At 30.2% G+C, this 27533-nt stretch overlaps 1 protein-coding gene across 2 annotated transcripts in view; it reads left to right on the top strand.

The window, feature by feature from the left end:
* The window catches only part of Atg5 (autophagy protein 5), a 48836-nt gene that overhangs the window by 12335 nt on the left and 8968 nt on the right, over nt 1–27533 (top strand). For both annotated transcript variants that reach the window (XM_035373042.2, XM_035373043.2), the window contains exons 3-7: nt 4775–4905; nt 18967–19045; nt 20788–20950; nt 22574–22665; nt 22841–22952. In XM_035373042.2, the coding sequence (XP_035228933.1) occupies nt 4775–4905; nt 18967–19045; nt 20788–20950; nt 22574–22665; nt 22841–22952 (577 nt within the window). The remainder of the gene's footprint in view (nt 1–4774; nt 4906–18966; nt 19046–20787; nt 20951–22573; nt 22666–22840; nt 22953–27533) is intronic.

Consider the following 27533-nt stretch of genomic DNA (forward strand, 5'->3'; position numbering starts at 1 on the left):
TTAAAAGAACTTCCTCCTACCATCTTGGGATCACTATATGTAGATGATTTACAGATTAGCTGTCGAGGAGCAGACATGAGATACATAGAGAGGCAATTGCAGATGGCTCTGAATAAGATCCAAGAATGGTCAAACAAACAGGGATTTACTTTTTCGAAACAGAAAACTGTGTGCATGCACTTTTGTAGGAAGCGAGGTCTCCATCCTGAACCTGAGTTATATCTAAATGGTACAATTATTCCAGTTGCGCCCGAAGTAAAATTTTTAGGAGTGACGTTCGACCAGAAATTGACTTTCCTTTCTCATGTTTTAAACCTGAGAAAGAAGTGTTTAAAAACACTAAATATTTTAAAAGTGTTGGCGAACACCTCCTGGGGTGCAGAGCGTTGCTCCATGCTTCGCATTTACAGAGCGCTTATCCGCTCTAGACTGGACTATGGCTCAGTTGTTTATGGATCCGCTCGCTCATCTGTTTTGTTAAAACTGGATCCTGTTCACCATCAAGGTTTGCGGATTTGTTCAGGAGCTTTCAGGACTTCTCCTGTACAGAGCCTATATGTTGACTCTAACGAACCATCACTTTATCTGAGGCGTGAGCAATTGTCCCTTTTACAATATTTTAATATTTTATCCCAACCTGAACATCCCAATAAGCTGTGCTTACTTGATAATGAGTGTAACTCACTATTTGAAACACGTCCATCCTCTGTTCCTACTTTTCCTTTAAGAGTTCACCCTGTCATTGAGAAACTTTCCCTCTCTGATATGCACCCCCAAGCAGTACAGGATTTTGAAATTCCACCTTGGGAAACTTCACGGATTCAGCTCCTTGATGTTTTCACACATCACGTGAAGGCGAGCACTAACGAGATCGTTTACAGAGAACTCTTCGCTGAGCACAGGCACAGGTATAGCAGTTATTATCCGATATACACAGACGGATCAAAGTCAAATGATCATGTCAGGATGGCTTTTGTATTTGAAGATTACATTGAGGGCAGATGCCTACACCATGCTTGCTCAGTCCTAACATCTGAACTAACTGCAATATATTATGCTCTTTTGTACATCTCGAAGCTCTGCCACAAGAAGTTCATAGTTTATACAGACTCGTATAGTGCTCTTAAATCTTTAGAAGCTTTTCCCAACACTCAGAATCCTGTGGTAGTGGATGTCCTGAAAATTCATATAAATTTAACGATTCGCGGATATGAAGTCCTGTACTGCTGGGTTCCTGGACATGCTGGAATAAAGGGAAATGAGCTTGCAGATATTGCAGCCAAATCTGCTGATGAACTGACTAGTCGCCTTATCCCTTTTAGAGATATCTGCTGTGTCATCAAGGGAAAAGTCCGGAAAAGATGGCAGCAAATTTGGGATGTTCAGCTTCAAAACAAGTTAAGACATGTAAAACCTAGAATTGAGCATTGGGAATCAACCAAAAATCATAAGGAGGAAGTTCTTTTGACTCGCCTCAGAATTGGTCACACTAGAGTGACACATAACTATCTTCTCAAAGCTGAAAATGAGCCTGTGTGTTTTAATTGTAATGTTTGTTTATCTGTTCGTCATATTTTAATTGAGTGTCCATGTTTTAATAGTCTTCGCCAGAAATATTTTAATAGCTGTGACTTATCTCTCGACCGTTTAATCGGAAGAGAGGTCAATTGTAATTTATTTTATTATTTGAAAGAAACTGGCTTTTATCACCTAATGTAATTTGTTTTAAAGATTGTATCTTGAATTTTAAATGTGTGGTTTTAACTTGTTCTTATATGACTTCATCCTCTGGATTTGATACATTTGTCTACTTGTTTTTATTTATTGTATTTTAATTTCATCAATTGTACTCACCCCATCACGTGTTTGGCGCACTATAATCATCTTTGGTTTTGCGCCATAATCTGTCACTCACTCACTCACTCAGCCTTAACTTCTGCTTTTTGTTCAATCACTTTGAGTCTTTCCACTTCTTTTTAGGCTGCTACACGGTCATCGATAATGTTATTTAAATATTATTTGTAAATTTTTCATCATTTGTTTTTAAATTTTAAATCATAGGTTTTTAGAACTCGTTATTAGATCTCGCATTGTACACGTTATCTGTAACTTGTAATCCAAGGCTTAAAGCCTCATTGATTTTAAGGTTCTCATTGCAGCCTTTGCCTAAATACGCCATTTTGAAATAAATTTATGTAAAGTGTTTTTCTTAAAAATAATTGAAGTCTCGGTACTTTTCCATTTTGCCGGCGCAAGCGATAAAGTTGCCGATAATGGTACAACCAATGCCAAACGGAATATTCTCGCTGGTAACCTTTTACGGCTCATTTTCAAACAAGTCGCAGCTTTTTCTTATCAGATTGATTGTTTCTTTCATTACTGGCATGTAATTACATAGAATTTTTATCAGATAGTTCAGTTTTATGTCTAAGGCCATTTTCGAAATTTAAGTCAATTAGGATGCAATGACAGCGCTTGCCCGAAGCCGAAAATATAGAAAAGGTAAAGTCAAGGGTTAAATTCATCGATTCTAATGAGAATGCATTAGCGAAGTAAAGCACTGCAGTTTTACATAATTTCTGAGTAAGCTATTCGTACGAACTAAAATATTTCTTGCATTTAAACTTGTGTTCCAAATTAAGATTTAACTTGAAATTAATGTAGATAATTACTGAGAGCATTAGATTTTTGTAGAGTAGTTTACGTGAGATGAGATCGCTTGGGGTCACGTGATATGAACTGGCGAATCAGGATGTTGAACCATAGTAAACTCTTAAATTAATGTCCTTTTGCAAATTTATTGCCTTTATTTATTGGCTTTTTATAAAATTGTAAGCTATATTAAAATGTTTATACATTCAAAAAAAGAATTCTTAGACCTAACATTTTTTTAATATTTTTTATGTGTATACTGTAGGTTGTCGCCAATAAAGTCTGCTTGGCGAGATTTGCGCTGGCAAAACGGAAAAGTACCGAAGTCTCTAACTTAGTATTGTTTTCATTAATACTTAAATACTTAACACAATTAAATAGACTTTCACCCTGTATTAAACTATCATAAATCAGTTAAACATTACACAATATAAATCTCTTACTTACTGTGTAGTTGCTGTACAATAAAACCAAGGACACTGGAATAATAATCCTTCACATGCCAGAGTGGCTATTTATTACCGGGATAGAAAATATCAAATTTTTTTATATCGCCAAGGTGGTGATTTTCTTCATTCAATGCATGAAAAGCTAGAAGAAAAAAAAACTGAGCTCGAATTTTTGACAATAATTTAAAATTTTTGAGGCACACCATTGGACTGCCATTTTCTTTAGAATGTAGCATTGTTTTAAGGGCTAGTAGAAAATTGTAAGTAACTGACAAAATTTTAATTTGAAAACAAACTTTGTCCATTTAACAAAGTAAACAACAACATTGTAAACATTTAACAAGAGGAAAAGTTAAATCCATGCAAATATCAGCTAAATCTCAAACTAATGGTTGAGTTAATAGTTTTTTTTTTTTTTTTTTTTTTTTTTTTTAATTTTTAATATATAAATAATTTTCTTTTAAAACTTTTCTTACTGTTGCCAGTTACCATTAGATTACAGCTGTTATAAGAATATGAAATAGCAATCAGAAACTTATCTCATAATCCCACTGATTCGAGATAACAGAAAAATAACAAAATAAGATTATCAGAATAAAATTATTATCTATTCATAAAATTTGGCAAAATAAAACTCCCAACTCTGCAGTCTAATTGTGCATTTTGCTATTTCACTTTCAGCTCTGGCTCTATTTTAAAATAATTTCCTTTAATACTGATTTTGAGAGTCCCACTATCACTAAAATACATTTGTATGAACTTCTTTAAGGTATAGAGCATAACATTGCTTTTACATTTTTTGCTTTAAAAGATATATTTTATAACATGCTGGAAGTATAATATTTTATTATATCTGATAATGAAACCTAGAATATCAGACTGTTCAAAACTAGTTTTTTTCCCCACCCCCTAAATTTGACTGCACATTTTAAATGGTACTATTCCGTTTTGAGGACCATAAAAAATCGCCAAACTATTGTTGATGCCAGTGCTGCCAAAAATAATTGCGGCAACCTTAACACAAGAAAGGAGGAATAATAGTAAATAACTATTTAAAATTATTTGTTTTAATTTAGATGAAAGTTTAATTTCATATAATACTTTTTTATTATTATAATTTATATAAAAAAAAAGCGAAACATAACTGAATGGAAGCATAAGAATAAATAACTATTTCAGATCATTATTATAATTTATATAAAAAAAGGCTAACTATAACTGAATGGGTTCTTGCATCGCTATTTCTCTACCGAGTTATCGCTAAAGCATAATTTTATCTTGTTGGTTGTTCAAACATAATTTTCTATAATGAATGATGCCTTTTCTTCGAAAAAATTCTATTGCAGACTTTTCATCATGGGCAATTCTCAAATTGTTAAATCCGTAGGATATCAAAAAAGGATTTAATATTTAAACTAGTATTTCAATGGCGTCTTAAGATATATAGAACTATCTAAACTTACGCAATTTGAAATCAGCACGTATGCTAGATTTGGCTCACTGTTAAATGGGCCCATTTGCTAGATTTGGCGCTTTTGCGGATACATTTTCGCTGCAATTTTTTACGGTCCTCAAAACGGACTAGTATCTTTTAAATTTATCAGTTTTTTTTATTTATACAACTTCCTCTCAAATGTAATCATTCCTTTTGTTTTCAATACCACTTTTTATAGCTTATGGTGCCTCGCTTAACATATTTCCCACTGGTGACTGACAAAGTACAAAAACATTTTAGCAATCATGTGAAAGATGAAAGTGTTGGAGCTGAAATGTGGTTGGATTATGACAGTCAACCTCTTAAATGGTTTGCATATTATTATTTTATTCATCATTTTTAAAACTTTGTTTATAATTTTATTTCAGCATTAAAATGATTTATTTTAATTTAAATAATTTATTTTTATAATTCTGTATTCTGTATAGCACTTAATTTCTTTATTTGTGTGATACACTGCTACATCTAATTCTGTATTAAATTGAATATAGAAATATTTTTATTGGTAAATTAAGAATAATTAAGGTGTAAAATATTAGATTTAACACTTAAATATTTCATGTCATTGTCTATAAAAAAAGAAATTGCATTGTAGACAAAATAGTGATTTTTATTATTCATCATTAGGTTGAATACCAAACCTAATGCTCTAACAAATTTTTTTATTAATTAAAACACTAATGATTTTGCATTTGTAGGACATTAATACAAATTGTAAAGCTATCAGCATACCTTCAATGTATATCAGGAATAAATTAGTGCCTTTGAGCCTTCATTAATTCTATTTCATAATAGTTTTATTATTAACTTTTATAGTTTACACATCAAAATAAAGATTTTTCAGTTATTAACCTTCAGATCAGTGCACCTTTCTGGGTATATTGATGAAGAACTGTATTTAAACCACATTTACTGTCTAGATTTGTTTGAATTGTTATTTTAGTGTTTCTTTTCTTAACCTTACGTTTATTAGAATGATATTTAAATCATTAAAAAGTATAAAAAAATAAGGCTAATCTTTGGAATATGGTAACAGGTAGTTTGGCGACATTTTGGTAGGCGATAAAGGTTACTACCTAGGACTTTGGGAATAATGTGAGAAGTACTCAGTTCCGATTATGCATTATTTTGTGTGAGGGAAATGAGAGATCATGAGATATGTCATGTGACATTAATGGACGAATTACAGTTCTTTAATCGGAAAAGGGGAGAAATCTGGAAAAAATTTGGAAATTTTGTATTTAGCTTCATTCTGTGTTGTGTGAAACAGTGTTGGTTAATTTTTGGATCCCATGGCCCTATCTAAAGTGAATTTGAAATGGGTACAGTCAAAAGTCGTTAATTCGGACACCCATAATCCGGAATGATCTATAATGTGGACCTCAAAGCTTCAAACTTTCTGCGCATGCGACGCGTTGATGCATGTGTGTAAGGCCTTTACGGCTGAGAATATGCTTGTGCACATGCGCAAAATATGTTTACGAGTGCGCGTTTAATGTATAACGGACGGTATAAGCTAAGCTATAATTATTTAATTATCTATTTCAGTTAATGTTGCAGATTGCGTTGTTCCTTAATCTTCGAATTGGATCCGGCTTATTATTTTTTGCAGACTGTTAGAGCAATTTTATAAAAGTAAGCTTGAACTTTCGATTATGTCAAATAGAATTTCTGATATATATTTATTAATATGTAAATGATCTACAAAGTGAAAGTATGCTTCGAAGTTCACTAAACAAAAAGTGGAATTGCTACAAAAATTGGATAAAGGCATATCCTTTGTTTATCTAAAATTTGTTTATCTTTAACGCCGTGGCGCCGCGCAATGAATTGGAAGTTGATCTGTCAGCACTATCCTTATCTTCAGGGCAGATGTTTTTATTTTATTTGGCTTATAATTCCTTATTAAGTGTAGTATTTCATCTCGATGTACTCCATCTTTGATATGATTTAAATCAAAGTCCTCGTCATTATAATTCTCTTCCGATAGCGAAGAAAGTGACAGAGGTTATTGAAAACGCAAAAATTTCGATTGACAAATTAGTCGGTATTCTCGACACAGCAATTATAGGACTTGAACAGCAGAACTTTGTAACTGAACAAGAAATTATGTCTGTTTAAAGTATTAAAGAGAATGTATTATCACATAAAAAACGAAACAGTTTACATTGAAAGAAATGTTTAATAAAGTAAACAAATAAATATTAAGCTTTTTTTTTTTTTTTTTTTTTTTTTGTAAATTTTGACACCCTTTAGATCATAATTGTTCTTTATTTCATAAATTACAGTTTCATATTTTTAATTTTATAATTTCTGCATGCCATCTTACCAGATTTAAACTGATGATCTGTAATCCGGAAAAATCGATAATCCGGAATTGCCGAAGTCCCGACGAGTCCGGATTACCAACTTTTGACTGTATTTAGTGGGATTGAAAGGGGTAGTAATAAGTGTTTTTTTAAGGTTGTGCGACATAGAAGTAAAGATTGCTTATTAAGTTTTATTAAGCAGTATATTCTACCTGCTTAATAAAAGTACTTCGGAGGAAATAAGAAAAGTTTATCCACGACGTAATGAAGATTCTGAAGAAGATTAAGTTAGTATTTTTAATTATTTGAGGATATTATTTCTATGCATTGTTCTAAATGTAAGGAGTAAATAAATTAATATGGTATTATTGAAAAATTGTTATTAGCAATGATTTATTTTAAAGTAATTAGGATTGTAAGCTAAATTTTTATTAATTTAATGTATGTGCTTATTTATGTTTTAAGTAGTGTTTTTAATTTAATTATATTTTAATTAAATGATAGTTATTTTGTGAATTATATGTTTGTAGCAATTTGGTATATGTTTCAGTGGAAGTAAACATGCATGGAAATAATTTAAATATTTGACTCGAAGTTATTGCAACCAATTTTAATGCATTATAAATTCGTTGGTGACGTTTATAATAGATAATTTAGAGGTAAAAGTTTTTGGATATTTTATTTATTTTATATGTGCAAATGTTCATCCTTGGAAAGGGTATACAGTCAAAAGTCGTTAATTCGGACACCCATAATCTGGAATGATCTATAATCCGGACCTGAAAGCTAAAAACTTTCTGCGCTTGCGCATAGGCGTTTAAGCATGCACGTTAGATCTTTACGACTGATTTGCGTGTGCACAAGCGCAGAATACGTTTTCGCTGCGCGTTTTATGTATAACGGACGGTATAAGCTAAAATTATCTAATTGTCTATTTCAGTTAATGTTGATGATTGCGTTGTTCCTTAATCTTCGAATTGGATCCGGCTTATTATTTTTTGCAGACTGTAAGAGCAATTTTATAAAAGTAAGCTTGAACTTTCGATTATGTCAAATAGAATTTCCGATGCTGGAGCTCCCAAAGGATCTACGAAAATGAAAGTATGTTTCGATGTCCATCAAACAAAAAGTGGAATTGCTCCAAAAAATGGATAAAGGCACATCCTTTGTTTATCTAACCATTCCGAAATCTGTTTATCAATTTCACGCTGCTCTTCGCGGGGGGGGGGGGAGGAACGTGGTGGCGCGCAATGAAATGGAAGTTGATCTGTCAACACTATCGTTATCTTCAGGGCAGATGTTTTTATTTTATTCGGCTTATAATTCCTTATTAAATGTAGTATTTCATCTCGATGTACTTCGTCTTTGATATGATTTAAATCAAATTCCTCGTCATTATAAATATCACGAATACAAATCAAATAGTTTTCTGGTTGCAATTTTCTAATTTCGGCTATGCATAATGTATGCTTTATGCATGCGCACATTGAAAGACATGTTTAATAAAGTAAACAAATAAATATTAAGCTTTTTTTGTAAATTTGGATACCCTTTAAATCATAATTGCTCATTATTTTATAAATTACGGTTTCATATTTTTAATTTTATAATTTCTGCATGCCATCTTACCAGATTTAAACTGATGATCTATAATCTGGAAAAATGGATAGTTATTTTGTGAATTGTATGTTTGTAGCAATTTGGTATGCGTTTAAGTGGAAGTAAACCTGGATGGAAATAATTTAAATATTTGACACAAAGTATTTGCAATCATTTTTAAAGCGTTATAAATTCGTTGGTGACATTTATAATAGATAATTTAGAGGTAAACGTTTTGGGATATTTTATTTATTTTATATGTGCAAATGTTCATCCTTGGAAAGGGTATATATTCGTGATCAGGTAATTTTATATGTGTCCTTTGTACCGAATTTAAAGATTCACAAAATTTTCATGCATTTTCGTGAAATTTTTCTAATTTACGAGAAAAAAGCATTGTACATGGATATAGTGAAGAGTGTGCGCAATGCCATTTTTGTGCTATTCTGGGATTTTTTTTTAAGTAAAAATAAGTCGACGTGTGTATGGTTACTGTATATGTGCGATTTTGAAAAATGCGGCAAGGAGTTTGCGATTCTGCACTTTTTTCCAATTTTGCAGTTAATATTTGTCATGATTAAGCAGTTTTGTTCCATAAAATATCTAGCATAAGTGTAATTCGGCTAGCAGATTGTTGGAAAAAGTGTTGAGTAAATAAAAAGAAAAGAAACATGTCTTTACTTCGTGAAGACAAAATGGCGGCAATAAAAAAAGAATAGAGTGTTGCTGTAGCAGAGTTTGTCGTCAAATTTTATTCAAAAAATCGCCAAGTTACCATAATCCAAAGATTAACCAAAAATAAAATACTTAAAATAATATATGTAATATAAAATAAGATATATATGTAAAGAAGAAATAAGTGGAAGAAAATTTCATGGCCAGATAAAAGTATTCATACTTCTTACATGGTTAAATAAAAAGCAAGAGTAAAATTTTTTATAAAACAAGGTTTAAAATGTGATATAGCTAGAGATTTTGTTATTAGATAAAAGAGAACACACATTTCAGAACGTTAAACAACTTTTCTTAACTACAGTTGTATTTATGAAATATTATTTAATGTATCATATTGTGATAAAAGCAAGTTGTCTGAATTTCATAGTTTTGCATGTATAAACTATAAACTAATATTCTTTGACACAGATGCAGATCAACTTCTAATACACATTTATAATTTACTGTTTGGCTGTAATCACATAGTTAAATCAAAATTCAATCTTTGAATATATAATAGAAGTTATCCGCTATGTAAAACTGGAAAAAAAAAAATCATATTGAACTTTCTGTAAGTGATAGGAAAAGCAGGATGCCATTACTTATTGTTTGTAGTTTCTCCAGGATTGATTGAAAAACTGCTTTATGTTATAAAGTATTTCTCCCACTACCCTAGCGTGCCTTCGTGGTGTAACGGTAGCACGCTGGGTTAGTATTCCAGAGGTTCGTGGTTCGATTCCCGGCGAAGGTGGTTGCATATTTTTCATCTTTTCTTCTTCCAAAAATCCTAATGACTCTACAAGTGTCGCCCGAACTAAAAGGGTTGTGGATGATGATTCTCCGCACCCAGGATTTGGCGACTATGTCCCCTAAAACCCTAGTCTCCCTTTAAAAAGGGGAGTATATAAGGTATTTCTCTCACTTCCCTAGCATGCCTTCATGGTGTAATGGTAGCACGCTGGGCCGGTATTCCAGAGGTCCATGGTTCGATTCCCAGCGAAGGTGGTTGCATATTTTTCATCTTTTCTGCCTCTAAAAAATTCCTAATGACTCTACAATGTGTATCTGTTGTGTATGTATACATTGAGAGAATCATTCAGAATACATCGTAAAACTGTACCTTGTGTCCAAAACCAATCTAGGGACTACAGTTAAACCCCAACAAACTTCAAAGTACCAGAAGCTTGGTTCAGTATATCTGATTCTATGCAAAAAATGGATTATCTCATAAAAATGTTAAAAAATTGAATAATGAACTCTTCCCTCCTAAAAAAAGGGTTAATGTTCTTATATCTGTCAAAAGAAGTGAATGATAAATATAATTTTTTAAAATCATATTAAGATTTATTTAAAATTTTTGTTATACATAGTTATTAAATTTGTTAGTTGTTCTTTTCTAGTTTCTTTATGTGTTAATAATTTGAAATGAGAAATTACTTATTGTAAATATAATTGTTCTGATCCTTCTCTTGAACACTCCATTTATAGCTATGAATAATTATTTTATCTGTAACAATATAAAAACTCTAAAAATAAATAGAAAAAATATTCGTTAATTTTACTTCAACTTCTGAATGCTAAAATAATCCATAATTGATGCATATTGGAGAAAAATTTTATTTCTGGTTACAAAGCAGATTCAATAAACTTTATAGAGAACATTCTATGTTTTGCAAAATCTAAAGAATGCAAAATTCTTATTCGAAGAACATAACTTGGAGAGTATTTTTTTTTAAGTAAAACAAACTGATGAGGATAATTTTTTCCCCTCTGAAACATGAATCAGTATAAACTCAAGCTCGTACAATTCATTTCCTCTTTTTCTGAATTGTAAAAATTTCAGAATTTCTATCATAGCATCAACCTTGAATAGAGCTCTCTCTGAAACTCAGTCAAAGAACTTGAATGGGATCAAAGAACATGTTCATGTTCTTTGATTCAGTATGGCCAATAACACCATATTGTGTCTGTATACCCTTGTTGCAGAGTTTTTGTTGAGAATGTAGAAAAAGTGAAGGTGAAGGTAAAAGGAAACTAACATGTCTTCCTTTACAGATGGAATTGTACTTTTAACATCCTACATGTGGATGATCTTAAAGTTTAATAATTTGTTTTGTTAAAACTTGTAGAAATTTAGGGGAAAAAAAAAGAAAAGAAAAGAAAAAACGAAGAAGTTTCAATTAATATATATATATATATATATATATATAGTTTGTTATATCCAATTTCACATACATGAAAATTCATTACAGCAGTATAAAATAACACATTAAGTATATTATAAATTGAACAGAGCCAAAAAATATGCATTGATTTATCTGAGAGCTTGTTATAAGCCAGGTTCATTGTAGTAGGGTTTCACTTTATGTTATTTATTTAAGGAGTTGTATTTTATCTTTGCAAAATAGCCATCTTTAATAAAAATACATAATTTTCAGTGCATACATTCAAGTTTAGTGAAACAAACTTATTAATTTGCAGTATTATTTTTGGTAAGTAATAATGCATAATAATAATAACAAATATCTTAAATTTAAACGGAAAAAATTTAACAACAAATTTGAGCTTATCATTTACAGCAATCATTTTTAAACTGTGGTCCACAGAGTCTTAACATTTCCAAGAAGTCCAAGAATGATTTCTCAAAAATTTCATTTATTTAGTATTTTTAAGAAAAATATAATAAAATTGCTATGCAAATTAAAGGATAGCTAAATGCACAGCATAACAAGGCTTATAACATCTTATAACCTGGCTTATAACAAGCCCTCAGATAAATCAATGCATATTTTTTGGCTCTGTTCAATGTAATAACTTGTTAAGTTTTAAGAAGCACTCGTTTACAGTGTAATGATAATTAGATAAAAATGTATGCCTGTAATAATATTTTTTTCATAATTTAAAGAGGAAGTGAAAGTTTTCCCAATGTAATTATGTTATCGTCTCTTTCTCTGTCTTTTGCATATATATTTTTGAATGTTAGTGATTTTTCTCTAAACATATTACTTATGTATATAATTTATAACTAGATGCTGCCCATTGTTGTCACTAGTACCTTTTTTTTTTTTTTTTTTTTTTTTTTTTTCGGATTAGACGGAATTTTCCTTGCCCCTCCTGCTTATGTTATTTATTGAATGCTGCAGTTTTTCAAAAAAAAAAAAAAAAAAAAAAAAAAAAAATTCCTGATATTCTGTCAGTTAAAAAAAGTATATTTTAAAATAAATATCATTACTCATAGGAAAACATTATATTAGGTTGAATCATAACTGGTAGAATCTGTTTAGTGGCGTAGCTAGGGTGGGGCAGGGAGGCATAGCTGTCCCCGGGCGCAGCATCCAGGGAGCACCAAATTGATGTTATGAAATTTTAGAATTAAATGTTTTACATTCTTGGTACACAGAAAGGGGCGCAAAATCTTCTGTTGTCCCCGGACGCTGAAAATTCTAGCCACGCTTCTGAATCTGTTGTTTGTATGTATCTAGAACTGTTTTGTATGATGCAGGTTACACTAAAGTGTTGTTCCTTACCCCTAAATTGAAGAGTAAAAAAGTGCATATTAGCTCTTAGCAATAATTACATAATTAATAATAATTACAATATATTTTAGCAATAACATATAATTTATAGTGTGTTGGTTTGGGAATTTAAACAAAGCAGTAGTCCTATGGCAACAGCTAAAAAAATATGCAGTATATATAGAGAAGAATTAATAATCTGTGGAACAGTTACAAATTGTTTATCAAAATTTAATCTGGAGATATGAGCTTAAAAAAACGAATTGAGGGTAGGGTGAGACGTTCTTCCACCTTTGACAATGACCTTTCAAATGCAATATTTGAGCAAAATCCTCATCAGTAAAAGATATATCAGGCTTAATACATCACAAACAACTATTTGCCACCACCCTGGAGAAGTTGGTGAAAGTCAACTAGTCAGGAATATGAATACCTCACAAACTCAGTAAATGAAATAAAGATCACATGCTAGTCACCACTAGTCTACTTTTAAGGTTAAAAATCGAGCCTTTGTTAGAGAAATTTATAACAGGTGATGCAAAATGTGTTACCTATAAAAATATAGTCTGCAAAAGGCAGTGGCTTTACAAGGACCAACCATCCATACCAGATCCAAAAGCAAACATCCATGGAAGCAGAGATTTTATTGTGTGTGTGGTGGGATTGTCAAGATATAATTCATCACAAGTTGTTGGTGTCAAATTTAAGAATTAAAGCAGATACATGCATTCAAAAGCTACAAAGAGTTCAAGATAAACTCCGTAAAATGCATCCTCCACTCATTAGTTGTAAAAACATTCTTTTACTTGACAATGTGAGACGACGCACGACAAGGTTGACTTGAAAAAATTCTTGTGCTTAAATGTTCTGTTTCACCATACCCACCTTATTTTCTGGACCTCACCCTGATGGACTATCACTTTTTTTTTATTCCTTACAAAACATTTTGAAACAAAAAACTTTTAATTCTGAAGAACAAGTCAGCTGGGCTGTGGGAAATGTTCTGTAGTCCAAACCAAATGTTACAAGGAAGGAATTGATAAATTACCAGGAAGATTAGAGAAGGTCATACATAATGGTGGTGAATATATAATAATTTGATGTAATTTTGTTATTTAATGAAAGGAAATCAATATGTGATAAAGAAATGAAAATTAATTATGACTCAATATACAGTCAAAAGTCTTTAATCCGGACTCGTCGGAACTTCGGCGATTCCGAATTATCGATTTTTCCGGATTATAGATCATCAGTTTCTGGTAAGATGGCATGCAGAAATTATAAAATTAAAAATATGAAACCGTAATTTATGAAATAAAGAGCAATTATAATCTAAAGGGTATCAAAATTTACAAAAAAAAAAAAGCTTAATATTTATTTGTTTACTTTATTAAACATTTCTTTCAACGCGCACATGCGTAAAGCATACATTACGCATAGTCAAAATTAGAAAATTGCAACCAGAAAACTATTTGATGTATATTCGTGATATTTATAATGTCGAGGAATTTGATTTAAATCATATCAAAGACGGAGTACATCAAGATGAAATACTACATTTAGTAAGGAATTATAAGCTGAATAAAATAAAAACATCTGCCCTGAAGATAAGGATAGTGCTGACAGATCAACTTCCAGTTCATTGCATGCCTCGACGTTCCCCCCACCCCCGCAGAGCGGTGTGAAATTGATAAACAGATTTCGGAATGGTTAAAGAAACAAAGGATATGCCTTTATCCATTTTTTGCAGCAATTCCACTTTTTGTTTGATGGACATCGAAACATGCTTTCGCTTTGTAGATCCTTTGGTAGTGCCAGCATCGGAAATTCTATTTGACATAATCGAAAGTTCAAGCTTACTTTTATAAAATTGCTCTAACAGTCTGCAAACAATAATAAGCCGGATCCAATACTGTCCGTTATACATTAAACGTGCATGCGTAAAGTATTACGCGCATGCAAAAAGGTATTACGCGCATACGCGTAAAGTATTTTTTAAAAGTATTAAAGTACTTTTTACAAAAGTATTAAAGTACTTTTTGCATGCGCGTAAAGTATTACGCGCATGCAAAAAGGTATTACGCGTATACGTAAATGCGTATGCGCATGCGTCAACGCGCAGAAAGTTTGTAGCTTTGAGATCCGGATTATGGGTGTCTGGATTGACGACTTTTGACTGTATTTATTTTGAATTAGTGAACAACCATAAATCATTTTACAATATATAAATGCCATAAGAAGTACATAATACAAGACTTGTTTAAAAGGTTTCAGAATTGGATATACTTCAGAGAAATAGAAAACGTCATTAGATAGCACTACTTGCATGTGAATCTATTTTTAGCTATCTTAGTTATTTGGCTAGCAAAATTATATAAGTTGTTTTCATCCTCTTCATTAGTTTGTATTCTTGGTAACATGTTTTTGGGCATAAGCATTATTTAGTGATTGCTCAAGAATGCATGTAAATTTTTATTTTAAGCTTGAAAAATTATGACTGAAACCCATAAAAAACTTATAAAAATGTGTGCAAAAAGAGCTGCAGTATCCTAGTCTTGCACTTTTGAGTGGTATATGCGATTTTGTGACATAAAAAAATCTACTTTTTCTCTTGCATGATAATGCAACACCACTTAGTGTTCATATGAAGCAGTTAATTTGATAACAAGTGAATTATCCTCTTTCTTCTCCTGCTTTGGCACTATTAGACTATTTTATGATTGTGGAAGTGAAATTAACAATAAAAGGATGCCGATTTTATTATATACTTAAAAAAAGTATAGCAGTTGAATTTCAATGTAATTTTCAAATGCTGGGAAACCTGTTTCAACAATTTGTCAGTCATGCACTAAAGTATGTAACATCTGAAGTTGATTAAATATTAAAAGTTCATTTTCAGTATTTGCTTCTTAGCAATAACATTAGTTCAGAGACGTTTTATAATATAGGGTGCAAATTAATGGGAACAAAGTGTTTTTTTATAATTTATGTACATACCTTCATATACAGTGATAATAATAAATTAATAGGAAATATGTCTTTCTTTAGCACATGTGACCTCTATGATGTGCTTAGGCATTGACTCTGCTAGTCTTGTGCTTATGTTTTTTACTCCTTTATCATGGAACCACACTTTTATACCATTCTTAATCATGTGCTCTTTTGTTGTACAATCCATTTTGCTAAGATGTTCCTTGAGAATGTGCCACAAGTTTTCAATTGCATATAAGTCTAGTGAATTTCCATACCAATCTAGCACAATGATTGTATTTTCCAGCGTGAATTTTCTGACAGATTTTGAATTGTTGCATGGAGCCAATTTATGCTGATATGTTCCTGTAAAGTTTTTCAAGAATGCCTACATTAAAATTTATATATATTTCGATGAATTCCGCATTAAATCAATGGGAACTACACTAACAGTGCCAACTGCTGTGAAAAATCCCAAAAGATTAATTTTTGAGAATATTTTATGGTTTGTTGAATATAGTGAGGTTTTATTAATTCAACCTTGCTTCATCTAACAAGATTAGATGTGCAACCATGAACAAATAAGTGAATCTCATCGCTGAAAATGACATTTTGCCAGTCATTTATGGTCCAAGATTTTTATCTTTTTTGCCCACAGTAATCATTTTCACTTCATTTGACATGTTGAAAGTTGTTTTTTAATAGACTTTCTCACCTTTGAAGGATGAATATCAGTTTCGATATTTTTTAAGGTCTTTGCTAGTTTTTATTGGATTAATAATGACATTTTGGAGTGATAATTGATGAGATTTTGTTTTCCCTTTTTTTCTGGAGAAGTTGATCCAGTTTCATTTCATCTCCTAATTCAAGAAATGCTCGATTATGCAGTAACAACCACAAAAACAATATTTATTACAGTCATAGATGTGTCATTGTTAAGTGTCTCTCTAGCCGTTACATCTATTTTTAGTATGCTAAAATGAACAAATGCAAAACATACTTTAAAAGTATGCAAGCATAACTTCCTCTTCTCACAGAAACAAACTTCAAAATGGTGCAATAATCATAATTTATTAACTAAACCAGTTTTGAGTAGTCAAAAGGAGACATTGAGGTGACAGTAAGGCAGATAAAACTGTTTTCAGAGGCCTGTTAGCACCAGCTGGCAGCCAGTTTAAAATTTTTTGAAAAAGTTACTTTATCCCAATTAATCCCAAAAAACCTTATACAGTCAAAAGTCGTTAATCCGGACTCGTCGGGACTACGGCGATTCCGGATTATCGATTTTTCTGGATTATAGATCATCAGTTTAAATCTGGTAAAATGGCATGCAGAAATTATAAAATTAAAAATATGAAACCGTAATTTACGAAATAAAGAACAATTATGATCTAAAGGGTATCAAAATTTACAAAAAAAAGCTTAATATTTATTTCTTTACTTTATTAAACATTTCTTTCAATGTAAGTTGTTTAAGTTGCTTCGTTTTTTATGCGATAATACATTCTCTTTAATTCTACAAACAGACATAATTTCTTGTTCAGTTACAAAGTTCCGCTGTTCAAGTCCTATAATTGCTGTGTCGAGAATGCCGACTAATTTGTCAATCGAAATTTTTTCGTTTTCAATAACCTCTGTCACTTTCTTCGCTATCGGAAGCGAATTATAATGACGAGGAATATGATTTTAATCATATCAAAGACAGAGTACATCGAGATGAAATACTACATTGAGTAAGCAATTATAAGCCAAATAAAATAAAAACATCTGCCCTTAAGATAAGGATAGTGCTGACAGATCAACTTCCAATTCATTGCACGCCGCCACGGCATTAAAGATAAACAAAGTTTAGATAAACAAACGTTAAATTTTAGATAAACAAAGGATATGCCTTTATCCATTTTTAGCAGCAATTCCACTTTTTGTTTAATGGACTCCGAAAGATACTTTCGCTTTGTATATCCTTTACATATTAGTAAATATATATCGGAAATTCTATTTGACATAATCGAAAGTTCAAGCTTACTTTTATAAAATTGCTCTAACAGTTTGCAAAAAATAATAATCCGGATCCAATTCAAAGATTAAGGAACAACGCAATCTGCAACATTAACTGAAATAGATAATTAAATAATTTTAGCTTAGCTTATCCCATCCGTTATACATTAAACGCGCATTCGTAAATGTATTTTGCGCACGCGCACACGCAAATTCGCAGCAGTAAAGGTCTTACGCGCATGCGTCAAGGTGACGCATGCGCAGAAAGTTTGTAGGAGGTCCGGATTATGGGTGTCCGAATTAACGACTTTTGACTGTACTACTATTTTATATTAGTGTATACATGAGATACCTTATATTATTGTATACATGAGATCTAGTTTCTTAAACACGATGGAAGTATATAATATTATTTATATAGCTAAAGCTTTCTAAGCACCATGAGAAGTGCATAATATTTGAGCTGTGTAGCTTTCTAATTATTAAAATAATTTGAAAAAAAAATGAAAATACTTCTGTGACAACTCATAGAATTTTTATGTAAACCTTGATTAATACACTCTGCTATATTTATACATATCTAAACAAAAATATTGCTGAATATTGGAATCTTTACTTGTATAATCAAAAGAGTTAAGTTCATTCATAAATAGCTAAATAAGGAAATTTAAATTATCTAATTTTTTTGCTGTATTATATTTCAGTAATTATTATATTTTATTTGTCTTTGATTATCTTAACCCTTTGACTTTTAATAGGACATACATGTCACACTAAAAGTTAAAAAATTACTGCTGGGTTAAGAAGTACTTAGAATCTCCTGAATGTTGGGGATCATTTTCTAACAGTTGGAAAATCAAGATGCTCCTGCGCTCATTCTACATAAATGAACATAGAGAAAAGAACAATTATGAGTTGCTCGATGTGTAATGTTGGGTTATGCAAAGAATGCGTAAATCTGTTCCGTATAATAAAGTTTTCAGAATAATAAATGTGCTTATAGTACGTCAATCGCTACGTATGGGACCTATGGTTATCCCACCATTAACGACGGCTGGGACATAAGTGTTTTGCCTTCGGTTTGAAAGCCATTTGTCAAAAAAATCCCAAATGTTAAATTTATCTTATTAATAACATATTTTGTTCACTTGAACAGAAAACAAAGTAATTTTTTTTTTTAATTCATAGTCAAAAGGTTAAGATGATATTCTTAGCAATTTTACTGGATAACCATTTTTTTAAAGAACATTCTTCAATCTGTGCAGGCATTATCCTGTAGGATTATTGTTTGACTTTTATGGAGCTGATGCTCAACTGCCATGGAATATTACAGTCCATTTTGAAGTAAGAGCATATATATAATTTTTTTATGCATTTATTTCCCTTTTTCAGTTTCTTACATGCAATATAATGGAAGTCTATTTTTTATACTGTGACTTAAGCGTGGGGTGCTGCTGTATTAGTAAAAGGCATCTGTTTCTGTTTAATTCAAACCTACCAATTTTTTTTTTCCATAAATAAGTAAAACTCTTTAGATTCAGTTTTAAAGTTCTGTCAGACAAAATTTAAGCTTGTACATTACAAAGTGGTAAAATCTTGCATAAGTTTTTAATAATTAAGTAATTCTTTTGGCTTCATTAAACTAACTATAAACAATATTTTATTGGTTGCAATAAAATCTCTTGTATTTGACTAATTTGACAGTGGCATATCTATTATGATTATTTTAAAATTTGTTTCCTTATAATAAATAAAGCTGTAATGAAGGTGTGACATGCTGTTAAGATAATTTTTTATGCAGCTAAGCAGTGTTCATATTTTTATTATTTTTCATTTCATGAATTTTGCAGTAAGTGTGAATAAATGAGTATGTTAGTAATAATAAAATGATGGGTGAATAAATAATTTATTATCTATTAATTGATTACCTGCTTTACAGGCTTACTAATGATGAGTAAGGAAATGAATAAATAGCTTATTATCTAACTGATTACCTGCTTCACAGGCTTACTAATGATGAGTAAAGAAATGAATAAATTATTTATTATCTATTAACTGATTACCTGCTTCACAGGCTTACTCTCATATTTTTTCTTTTCCTACTGATTATATATTGAGACATTTTTTAGATTGTGAACTTTTTAAATAGTTAGATTCTTAATTGCACATTGGACTTTTGGTATTCTTCCTGCTTTTTTTTTTAAACAAATATAATTGATTTTTTAATAGATGTAATTCACTTTGGAGAGGGTGGTATAATCTCTGAAATATTTGAATTAGTTTATTATGGCTTTCTTTTTAATAGCTGTGTAGCACTACGGTATTGGGGGTACAAAATGTCCTGCTTTCACATTGACACAGTTTTTTTAATTTATTTTCTCCTCAGCTACAACATGCATAAATATAAATTAGGAAGATCAGCATGACAAATTTGTAAAGTTGTTATAATACAACCTGAAACATTTCAGATACTATGAATCATCAGGCTATTTTTTTTCTACCCACATCTTACAGAAATCCCTGCTGTGATTTTTATGATTTATTTATACTGAGGTGTCTTGTTTACATTTTAGTAGTGAAATAACTAACATGTTTTAGAAATAAAACATAATTTTAAATTATATAGCATGAAAATTTCACTGAAATTTGGTTAAAAAGGAAAAATTATTGTGGAAGATTCATTAGATTGAGGGTGAAAAGTAGACAGTAATTTTTCAGAAACAGAACTGATTCCTTTACACCTACTAATGAGATATTTAAATTTTATCTTTCATTTACTATAAGAAATTAATGAATTAAGACTTAACACTTAAAAGTTGCAGTAATGTTTCTAACTTTTTAATTTCCATTATCAAATCATATTCTTTATAAGTACGAATCATCAGGAATCCATTTGCATGCTTAAAATTTCTTGCACTTCAGAACGGAAAGATTTTGATTTGTAATCAGACATCATTATTTAGTTATGGCTGTTATTTTCAGTAATAAAATAAATTTTGTTTCATGGAATTTATGAGGACTTTTTAATGCGTATATATGCATGCACATTAATGAGCTAATAAGATGTTAATTTTTAATTGTTACAGGATTTTCCAGAGTCTGAATTAATTCATTGTCCTAATAAGTTGGCAGTTCAATCCCATTTCATGGCAACTGTGAAAGAAGCAAGTGCTTTAAAACATCGCACTCAACTGGTCCAGAGCATGGTTCCAAAGGAGCATAAAGAACTGTGGCAAGGACTTGAGAAAGGTAATTTTTTTAATTGGGGTAATATGAAAATTTCAAACTTTATATTTTTATGCATTTATCTCTTTTAAATATAAATATTTCTAAAGCTAAAATTACACTGAGTGTTCACATAATTTTGTAACGATTTTGCAAAGATTTATATATATAAACAAACCTTCGAATTTTATTTTCTAATATGTTCACTCTGATAGCCCTTTTGTTGAACTATTATATTACATCTTGATTTCCAAGATAAAAGTCCATTTCTTAAACCACCAAGGTTGATTTATTCCACTCCTCCTTCACACTCTTCCAGAGTCTATCCAATGTTTGGGGATGCTGCTTATAAAGAGCTTGTTTAAGTCCATATGCACAGTAATCCATAGAAGACACATCAGGGGACTTGGGTGGGATGCATTTAAATGAAATAGCTTCAATTCCAGTTTCATTTCTCTTTTTTTTTTTTTTTTTTCAAAAAAGAGATGTAAATTTAGAGATATCGCTTCGAACCTTATCGTGATGGAATTTAACGCAGTGAAAATTGTTTGAATAAAGAGATGGAATTTCTTCTTTAAAAATTGGTATTAAAACATATTTCTGATTGTAATCTGAATTAATTTTGACATTTTTTCCCACTTTCCTTATTTTAAGTTTTCCATTGTAAGAGAATATTGTTTTCCATTGTAAGAGAGTAATAACCTTTAGAAAAACTTTTCTTGATTTGTCTGAACCAACATATTAAGTCTTTTTCTCCTCTTTTTTGGTAGTTAATCAATCTTTTCTTGTTGCAGTCAGATAAGTATATCCAAACCTCATTAATTGTAACAATATATTTCCATTTTCCACTTGCCAAATAATTTTCATACAGTAATCTGCACATAGTTTTACGCTGAGAAACATGTTTCGGCATTAGGCGATGAACATCATGCTTTTTTGTTTCGATTAGCTTTGAATCTGATTTTATAATTTTGTTTACAGTTTTTATAGAGATATTTAAAGATTTTGCAATAGTTCTTTGAAGGGCTGGATTGTTTTTTAAAACGTGAGATGGGACTTTAGATGTAATAAAAGTTTTGTAGTACCTAATGCATTTTTTGCCTTTCTCCCAGTCAGACGTAAACTTTGATGTTTCAGTCCTTTCATATTAATTATTTTACGAGTAGAAATATTAAAACCATGCTCTTCACATCTTTTTTAACAATCGAATAAGCGTATTTTTCTTCGGACAGAGTAAAAATATAGCCTTTGATCCAATTTTTTATTTTTCAGTGACGTTTTAAAGAAAAGAGTATTTTTAATGCTGCAGATGATAATTAAACCTTATTCAAATTTGATGCCAGTCACATTCATATTTTAAAATTAATATTTAAATTCATGGAGAAAATCAAAATTATTACAAAAATTTGTAAACACCCTCTATTTCTAAAATATTTATGGTTTAAAATATAAAACTCATTAAGAATTTTATGACACATGTTCTCATACTGTATTTTTTTAGATAATAATGCTTTTTATTTCCATACATTTTTTAAGTTCATGTATGTCTAGGGTGTTACATTAAAATAAAATTATTAGGATTATAAAATTGTTTAAAAAATTGTATTTTACATTCTCATATACATGATTGATAATATATTATTATAGATAAGTTTGACCAGTTTTGGGCTGTGAATAAAAGGCTGATGGAAAATCCTGGAGATCAATATTTTAAACACATTCCTTTCCGCCTATATCAGGTAATGAACTATAAAATTTTATTTATTTATTATTGTTATGATTATTGGTTTAATTTTTTATATTAAGTTTGCTTATTTATTATTAAAATTTTTCTGAACATAAGTTCATGAATTCCATTTTCAATGAAATTATTTTATTAATTTAACTGCTACTTTTAATTTTTTTTATTACTAGCCAGGAGTTTCATTAATTCAAACTTTAATCAAACCTGTCCATGAATCTGGAGAGATGATGACCTTAAGGGATTTACTCAAAACTATTGTGTCTAATGTTATAGATAAAATAGGTAAAGAATTCATCTTATTGATTCTTATTACTTAATTACACTGTATTACACTATATTATTCTTTTTTTTTGTGCCTTTCTCTTTTCATGTAAGTCATAATTTTTGTTTATGAACAGACCCAGATAGAATAGGTGCAGGGCCCTCTCTATATATTAAATATTTAAATAAAATTCAAATTCAGTATATATATATATATAAATATATTAAATGTCATGGATCATCAGACAGGTAAACTTCTACGTAAATTAAAAAATTAAAATGTTCAAAATACAAAAACATTTATTGAATATAAATTTACATCACCAAATATGAATACATGAATTTACATATTTCTAAGTTTTTGTTCTGTAAATTCTTCTAAAATTTTTGAAAATCTAATTTCCTTGCATCTTCACTTTCAATCGACATAACTGCTAAACTATTTAATCTATCTTGATTCATTCTCGATCTCAGATAGTTTTTTTATTAATTTTAGCCTCGAAAATGATCTCTCTTCAGAAGCAACGCTTACTTGAATAGTTAAGAATATTCGGAGAGCAATAAACAAGTTTGGAAATGCCATTGTTCTATCGTTATCCGATAAAAATTTGAACATTTTAAATGGATTTTCAAAAAACTCTGAAGGAAAAATAGATTTCAAAGCTTCCATTTCTACTAGCTATACATCCACCACTGGTTGGTACGGTTGCGCAACTAGTAGTGCGTGCATATACCTGCATAGTAGTTTACGTACGTAAAGTAGTTCACGTACGTAGTGCAAAATCTCTCTAATATAGAACTATCTCGATTAAATTCAATACATTTAGCATGAACTTTTACGGGTATCATTTTTCTATGTTATACAGTTGCCAGTTGTAGGCGGATGACCTTTGTGTGCTTTGCTCTAATAAATTAACCTGATCTAGCTTCTGGGGGAGGAGAACCCTTTATTTAAAAGTGTAATTTAGTAATAAGCGTAAATATAATGAGCTTAAATTTTATTCAGCATATAACTTGAAACCATTGAAAACAAAACATTTTTTTTTCTATTTAAATAATTTTAAATGAAAGAATATTCAATTAGGTTATTATGTTATTTCCTGAAATACTGTTTGTAACTGACAATGATAATATCTGCTACACTGAAAAAATAAACAGGGCTCTCTTGAAGAACTTCCAAGCTTCCGCTTCTGTAGAATAATCTCTGTCAATTTATGTTGTATTGTTAAGGTATTAAATATTGTCAAATATCGATATGTTAAGGCAATAATGAGCATTACTGTTAAATCAGGGCATATTCTTAAAATAAGGCATTCATATCAAGTCAATTTTTAAGCGTTATACCTATCTCAAAATGTTAAAATTTTTGTTTGTTCTTGCCAAATATATGATGGTTTTAAATTTTAAGTATATAATAAACAAAAATATTTCCGTAAAAAAAAAAATGTCTTTATTGCAGTTTTCCTTTATTTTACATTTTGGAGTAGTATTGATCATTGTTTTATCAAAATGATCATAACAAAAATACATTTTCATTGTCTTTGTTATTGAACTTCTTGTACTTATTTGATGAGGAAGAGACTTTTAATGTATTCACTTCTTTTGATAGAACAACTTTTACAGGTTGTACAAATTCATTAACTTGGCATATCTTTATGTGAAATCAGATGATTTTGTAGCCGCTGTCTGTTCATCAAGAATTTCTTCATCAGTTTGAGACCCACAGTTTTCAACCTGTTAATCTATGTGATGGTTGCAAATAGCAAAGTTGGAGTTACCATTTGCTATGGCATCATTTAAACTGAAACATATGGCACTCTCAACTGCCACATATTTTATTTGGAAAATATCACGAGTTTTACCATCATTTGAAAGAAGTATCATACGTTTTACAATTATACCTATTGCTTTTGAAAACATCATTTTGGTTCCATACATTTCAAGGTAAACAAATGAAAAACATTAAATCAAAGATATCATTAGTTTGATATTGCCAGATTTGAGTTAAATTGTTTATCTTTAATTTAATAATTAAAATAAAATACAATGAATACAATACAAATCAAATACAATGAAATTTCATTATTTATTTCATTTCAAAATAAGATGTTCAAGATTTAATTAAATTCAAACAAAAATAAAAGTCGCAATAAAAAAGAAATGATTTTTTGAAATACTTTTTATTAAATTAAGTAGTTTTGCTATGTCCTAAGAGTTTAGAATTTTTCAAAGCCTGTTATATATTATTCAAGAACATTTTAATGCTACTGATTGAAACTAAATATGGCATAAGTTTTTCAATCTGGGGAAAAAAAAAAAGCTTTCTATCATTTTCACAATGTAACAAATGTTGTTATTTCGCACAACATAAGATCTTTAGTTTATCATCCTCGTTACTTGGCAGATTACCAGTTCTTAGCAGACTGCCATTTGACTAAAAAATCAAAATTATGCTTACTTTTTAAAAACAATGTACATAATTCTTATATCATTTTTATTTTTAATAATTTATTTAATTTATATAATTCATCATACATCTAGTTGAAATGAATGATGCTATAGTTAACTGATGACTTTTACAAACATTTACATCATTTTGCGTATTCTGCATTTAAAACTTAGCTCATGTTTTATTTAGCTTAAACCTTTTTATTTTATTTAAATTTAAAACTTAGCTCATTCATTATACAGTGTCTCACAAAAGTGATGGGACACTTGTGCTTTATAAAAGGAAACTGTAGTAAAATAAATTAAAAAAACATGTAAAAATTTTTTTTGTGTGTGTTTCATACTTAAATTTAGTAACAATTATTACATAACATACATTTTCTCAAGATATTAAAATATTAATTTAATAAAAATACAATTGTTTAGAACGGAGCAAAAAATGGCTCACATAAAAATTTTACTTTTTAAAAGGTTTTAATATTTTGTTGGATTTCCTTTTACTTTTAAAACATGATTTAATCTTCTTGGTATGGATTCGACTAATGTTTTTATGATTTCTGGAGCAATTTTACCCCATTCTTCTTGAAGCACTGATTTTAATTGTTGCTTTGAAGAAATGGTGTGTTTGCGAATTCTTGATTCCAATTCTTGCCAAATATTCTCTATGGGATTTAAGTCTAGAGATTGTGGTGGTGTTTTTATTATTTCAGGATAGTTATACAGCAGCCAAAGTCTAGCGTTCAAAACAGTGTGCTTGGGGCCATTGTCTTGGTAGAATTTAAAATCGTTATGAAAGTTCAATTTTCGTGATGAAGATTTCAAATTTTGATTTAAAATGTCAATATACTTGTATTGATCCATTATACTGTCAATAAAAACAAAATTACCAACTCCAGCGTACGACATACACCCCCATACCATAACTCCTTCTCTACTATATTTTACTGTTGGCACCAAGTTCTGTTTGCAAAATTCTTCCCTGGGTTTTCCACACCAAGATTCTACCGTCAGAACCAAATATATTAAATTTACTCTCATCAGCAAATATAACTTCATTCCAGTAATCAGAATTCTTATTTATGTTCGATTTTGCGAAAGCCAGTCTGAGTTTTCTATTCTTTTCACTTATGAAGAATTTTTTCCTGGCTGCTCTACCGTGATATCCAGCAGATCGAATTACTCTTCTAATAGTCTCAGGATTAACAATTACTCCATATAATGCTTGTAAATCAGGCAGCAACTTTAGGAGCACTCATTCTTGGATTTTTTTTAATATTTCGAACGATAATTCGCTTTATTCCATTGGATAGCTTTGATGGTCGGCCAGGTCTTCTTTTATCCTGAATCATATGATTCTTTTTATATCGTTTAATGATATTGGAAACTGTTGAATGACTCAAGTTAAGTGTTTCAGCAGTTTCTCTAATAGAATTTCCATGTTCAATATGCAAATTAATAACTAATTTTCGAATTTCAGGCAAAGTTTCTTTTTGTTTAGCATTCATGGCTGCACAGAGCTAAAAAACACAAAATTTCTAAAACAAACTGGAGAGAAATACTGCAGATGAGTTTATAAATTATTGTCAATTGCTTTTGAGTAAAAATAAAAACCCCAAAATATATTTTTATTTTAGTACGTAGTAGTATCTAATGGTGTTCCATCACTTATGTGAGCCATTTTTTGCTCCGTTCTGAACAATTGTATTTTTATTAAATTAATATTTTAATATTTTGAGAAAATGTATCTTATGTAATAATTGTTACTAAATTTAAGTATGAAACACACCTACAAAAAATTTTTACATGTTTTTAAAATTTATTTTATTACAGTTTCCTTTTGTAAAGCACAAGTGTCCCATCACTTTTGTGAGACACTGTATATCCTAATTCTAATTAGAATTTAATTTTTTGATGCTACATGTACAGTGTAGAGTTCAGTTTTTGCTGCTGTTTAAATTACATGGGCATTGCAAGCATCGCCCATGAAAGACATCACTGTTTATGGCTTGCTCCAGTGGTAGCTGCTTTTGGAGTAATCAGTAAAAACATTAAACTCGAGAACAAAAGGCCCAGATTCTATCCTTAGTTGACAGCATTTCTGTATCTGAACATACACTTCACAGAGGCTCTGTTGGCAAACATCGCCATAAAAAT

This window comes from Stegodyphus dumicola, chromosome 11 (genome assembly GCF_044657685.1).
Source record: "Stegodyphus dumicola isolate Sdum_Otavi_A_Nest chromosome 11, ASM4465768v1".
Lineage (NCBI taxonomy): Eukaryota > Metazoa > Arthropoda > Arachnida > Araneae > Eresidae > Stegodyphus > Stegodyphus dumicola.